General features: G+C 65.0%; 1 protein-coding gene across 1 annotated transcript in view; it reads right to left on the bottom strand.

Annotated features, from left to right (window-relative positions):
• STRC (stereocilin) overlaps positions 1-3,426 on the bottom strand; it is a 22,542-nt gene that overhangs the window by 7,025 nt on the left and 12,091 nt on the right. Inside the window, exons 16-20 of the mRNA XM_026648479.1 lie at positions 3,281-3,404; positions 3,025-3,116; positions 676-811; positions 394-593; positions 231-321 (exon numbers count right to left, since the gene is read on the bottom strand). Of these exons, the coding sequence (XP_026504264.1) occupies positions 231-321; positions 394-593; positions 676-811; positions 3,025-3,116; positions 3,281-3,404 (643 nt within the window). The remainder of the gene's footprint in view (positions 1-230; positions 322-393; positions 594-675; positions 812-3,024; positions 3,117-3,280; positions 3,405-3,426) is intronic.

Below are 3,426 nucleotides of genomic sequence, written 5' to 3'. Positions count from 1 at the left end.
GGAGGGACGGGTGGACAGACGGGCAGGGCGACGGGGCGCTGGAGGAATGGAGGGATAGGCAGAGGGACAAGGGGTGGGAGGAATGGAGGGACGGGTGGACAGGGCGACAGGGCGCTGGAGGAACGGAGGGATAGGCAGAGGGACAAGGGGTGGGAGGAATGGAGGGACGGGTGGACAGGGCAACGGGACGGAGGGACTGGACGCGGCCGGCGTGGGGACCCTGGTCTCACCCTCGGGATGAGCCGGATGCTCTCCACCGGTAGCAGGAACACCAGGCGTCCCAGCTGCTGCACGTCCAGGAGGCTCCAGCACTGCGGCGGGCTGCGAGGGAAAAGCAGGGTGAGGCAGCGAGTGGCGCCGAAGCCGGCTGTGCAGGGCTGGGGCCCGCCTTACCCTAGCACCCGCTCTGTCAGCAGCAACCTCCCCAGCTCCTCAGCAAACCCCTCCGCCAGGCAGGCCCCTTGCAGCTCCTCCAGGCGCAGCAGCAGGCTCTCGGGCTGGATGTGGGCAGCAGCCTCCTGGCCCAGGAACCCCAGCAGCGGGCCCAGAAGGTCCAGCACCTCGCCTGGGATCTCGGTCTCGGCCGGCGCTCGCTGGCAGGAGAGGGAGCGGAGTGGGTGAGGCCCAGCTCTGCCCTCCCTGCAGCTGCCCACCACGAACCCCTCCCCTCCTTACCAGGAGGCGCAGGGCCCTGTGGGCCAGGGCAGCCCGGCGGTGGGGCGGCAGCACCAGCAGGCTCTGGGGGTGGCTGCTCACATAGTCCAGAATCAGCTTGACCGAGTCGTTGGGCAGTTTGTCCACAAGCTTCGCCCTGAAAGAGTCAGAGACGCCTCAGCGCGGCTGGCAGGGGGCAGGGGCGGGGGCAGGGCCCATGACGGACCAGGGCAGAGCCGGGCGAGGGAAAGGGCCAAGGATACAGCAGGGCAGGGCAGGGCAGGGCAGGACTCAGGTTGGGATGGGGTGGGACCTAGGATAGAGTGGGGCAGAGCCAGGCAAGGGGTGGAGGGTAGGGGCCGGGACACAGAAGTGCAGGGTCCAGGGTGGGGTGGGGCAGGGCCCAGCAGCACCCAGGAAATGCACCCACAGGTCTGGGGCAAGAGTCCTGTGGGGACTGCTCCCCATGGGCTCTGGGGCTGCACTGGCTGAGGCGGCAGCTGGGGGGAAGCCGGCTCCCGGCTGTGCCTGGCCTTTGCCCTCGGGCCCTCGGCACCAGGAAGGCGAGGGGTATGGCGCCCAGGGCCAGGGAGCTGTCTCCTCCCTCTGGAGACGGAGCCGCCAGCATGGTGCCGTCTAACCTCAGGGGTACCTGGGGGGCAGCTTTCCTGAAGTCCTTCTGGCCAGGTCACTGCCAGTCATGCCCTCCCGGGTTTGCCCCCTGGGTTCGCTGGACTTCTCATTGGGGCGGGAAGACGTGTCTCTGGTGTGGGGGCTCCTCCTGCTGCTTCAGGAGCCACTCCAGCCCTTCCCATCTCAGGGCGTCCCCCTTGCTGACTGTAGCCTCCCCCTTTTAAAGTCCTCTGCCCTGCCATGCCTGACTAGCAGGGCCAAGGGTGGGGCTACCTTAGCACAGAGCCTCCGGGCCCCGCCCCTCAGTGGGGTCTGTCACATTCCCCTTCTCGGCCCCCACCAGGCTGCTGCGAAGGGACCCGGCCTCCCGGACCTAACCGGAGTCCAGCCCCCAGGGTCTGGGGTGCCCAGGCAGAGCCACTGTCGAGCCCTTCTGAGCACTGGGACTCGCATTCTTGGCTCTGATGTCGGGTTACCAGATGGCAGCTGTGTGACGGAGCAGGGAGCGGGCGGATTTGACCTGGGAATGTTGCAGGGGAGTTACACTGGGGATGGGGGACTTCCCTTGAAGGAAGATCCCTGAGCTGTAACCTGAGCCAGGAGGGGGTTGGGAGAAGTGACACCTTCTGGACAAAGGAGAGGAGGAGCAGGGGGGAGCAAGCTGCTGGAGGAGGTTTTGGTTTCAGTTTTGGGCTGGGTGGTGCAACGCAGGGAACCCCAAGCTGGGGTCTAACCCCCCCAGAAGGACTTGATTGAGGGGTCCTGGTTGTACCTACACCCAGTCTGCTTGGGACTGTGTTCCTGTCATCTAATAAACCTTCTGTGTTCCTGGCTGGCTGAGAGTCCTGGGGAATCGCAGGAAGGGGGGTGCAGGGCCCTGACTCCCCCCCACTCCATGACAAACAGAAAAAATGGGACGGGGGTGGGGGGTAATAGGTGCCAAAAAACAGGACTGTCCCTTTAAAAACAGGACATCTGGTCACGCTACTCCAGGGGTTCTCAAACTGGGGGTCAGGACCTCTCGGGGTCACAAGGTCATTACATGGGGGGTCACGAGCTGTCAACCTCCACCCCAAACCCCGCTTGCCTCCAGCACTTATAATGGAGTTTAATATATTAAACAGTGTGTTTAATTTATTGGGGGGGGGGGGTCGCACTCAGAGGCTTGCGATGTGAAAGGGGTCGCCAGTACAAAAGTTTGAGACCCACTGCCCTACTCTGATGGCTCAGACTCAGTGGCCCTGGGGGCAAGCTCCCCCCTGGGAACCGAGCACCAAGAGCAGAGATGTGTTGGGCTCTATGTCCGTGTGTGTCTGTGCCCAGACTGCCGGGAGCTCCCCGGTCCTCACCAGGCCACCCTCTGGGGCGACCTCAGGCGGGGGTCTGCAGCCAGCGCTGCACCCATGGGAGCAGGCACCTGGCCAGACCACTGGTCTGCACCCCAGAGTCTGCCTGGGGACTCTAAGATTGGGGCAGGGGTGGACCCTGCAGGTTCGGACTCCCCAGTGTGGTGGTAGCCAATCAGCTCTGTGACACCAAGCAGCGGTCCCAGTGCAGGGGGTATCCATGCATGGCTGACGGGGGTACTGGTGAGAGCAGGGAGGGGTATCCAGGTCAGGTGGGGGGGGTACCCAGGTGGGAGGGGAAGGGGACCCACGACCAGCTCAGCGCCGGAGCGACACAGCCCGCTCTCCCTGCCCCACGGCAGCAGGCAGGTGCGTTGGCAGGACAACCTACGGTAAATCCATGAGGAACTTTGGTCCCAGCCACACCAGCTCCTCCCCGGAGAGTCCCGGCCGGCTGCGGATTTCCTCCCAGACACACCGCCTCTGAGGACACAAAGTGAGGCCAGGCAAAGGGGACACAGCCTCGCCTGGACCCGGCCAGGGCAGGGGTCCACCACGCATGGCTCAGAGCGGGGCTGGGGTGCCAGGACAGTGCAGGGGGCACCAGACGTCCAGGCCAGAGTCACAGCGAGCGACTTGTTCCTTACCAGGCTCCCAGGCAGGCTGCTGGGACACGCATAGAGAACCCGGAGAACCCCCAGGAAATCCGCCCTCCGACTGAACTGCTGCAGGCTGGCACAGCCCATGCCAGCCGCCAGCGTCCCCAGCGCCCTGCCAAGGGGACAGCGTTAGA

The sequence above is a fragment of the Terrapene carolina genome, unplaced genomic scaffold (genome assembly GCF_002925995.2).
Source record: "Terrapene carolina triunguis isolate 2854851 unplaced genomic scaffold, T_m_triunguis-2.0 Scaffold67, whole genome shotgun sequence".
NCBI lineage: Eukaryota > Metazoa > Chordata > Testudines > Emydidae > Terrapene > Terrapene triunguis.
Note: the sequence above shows the minus strand (reverse complement) of the source record. Positions and strands in the feature narration are given on the sequence as shown.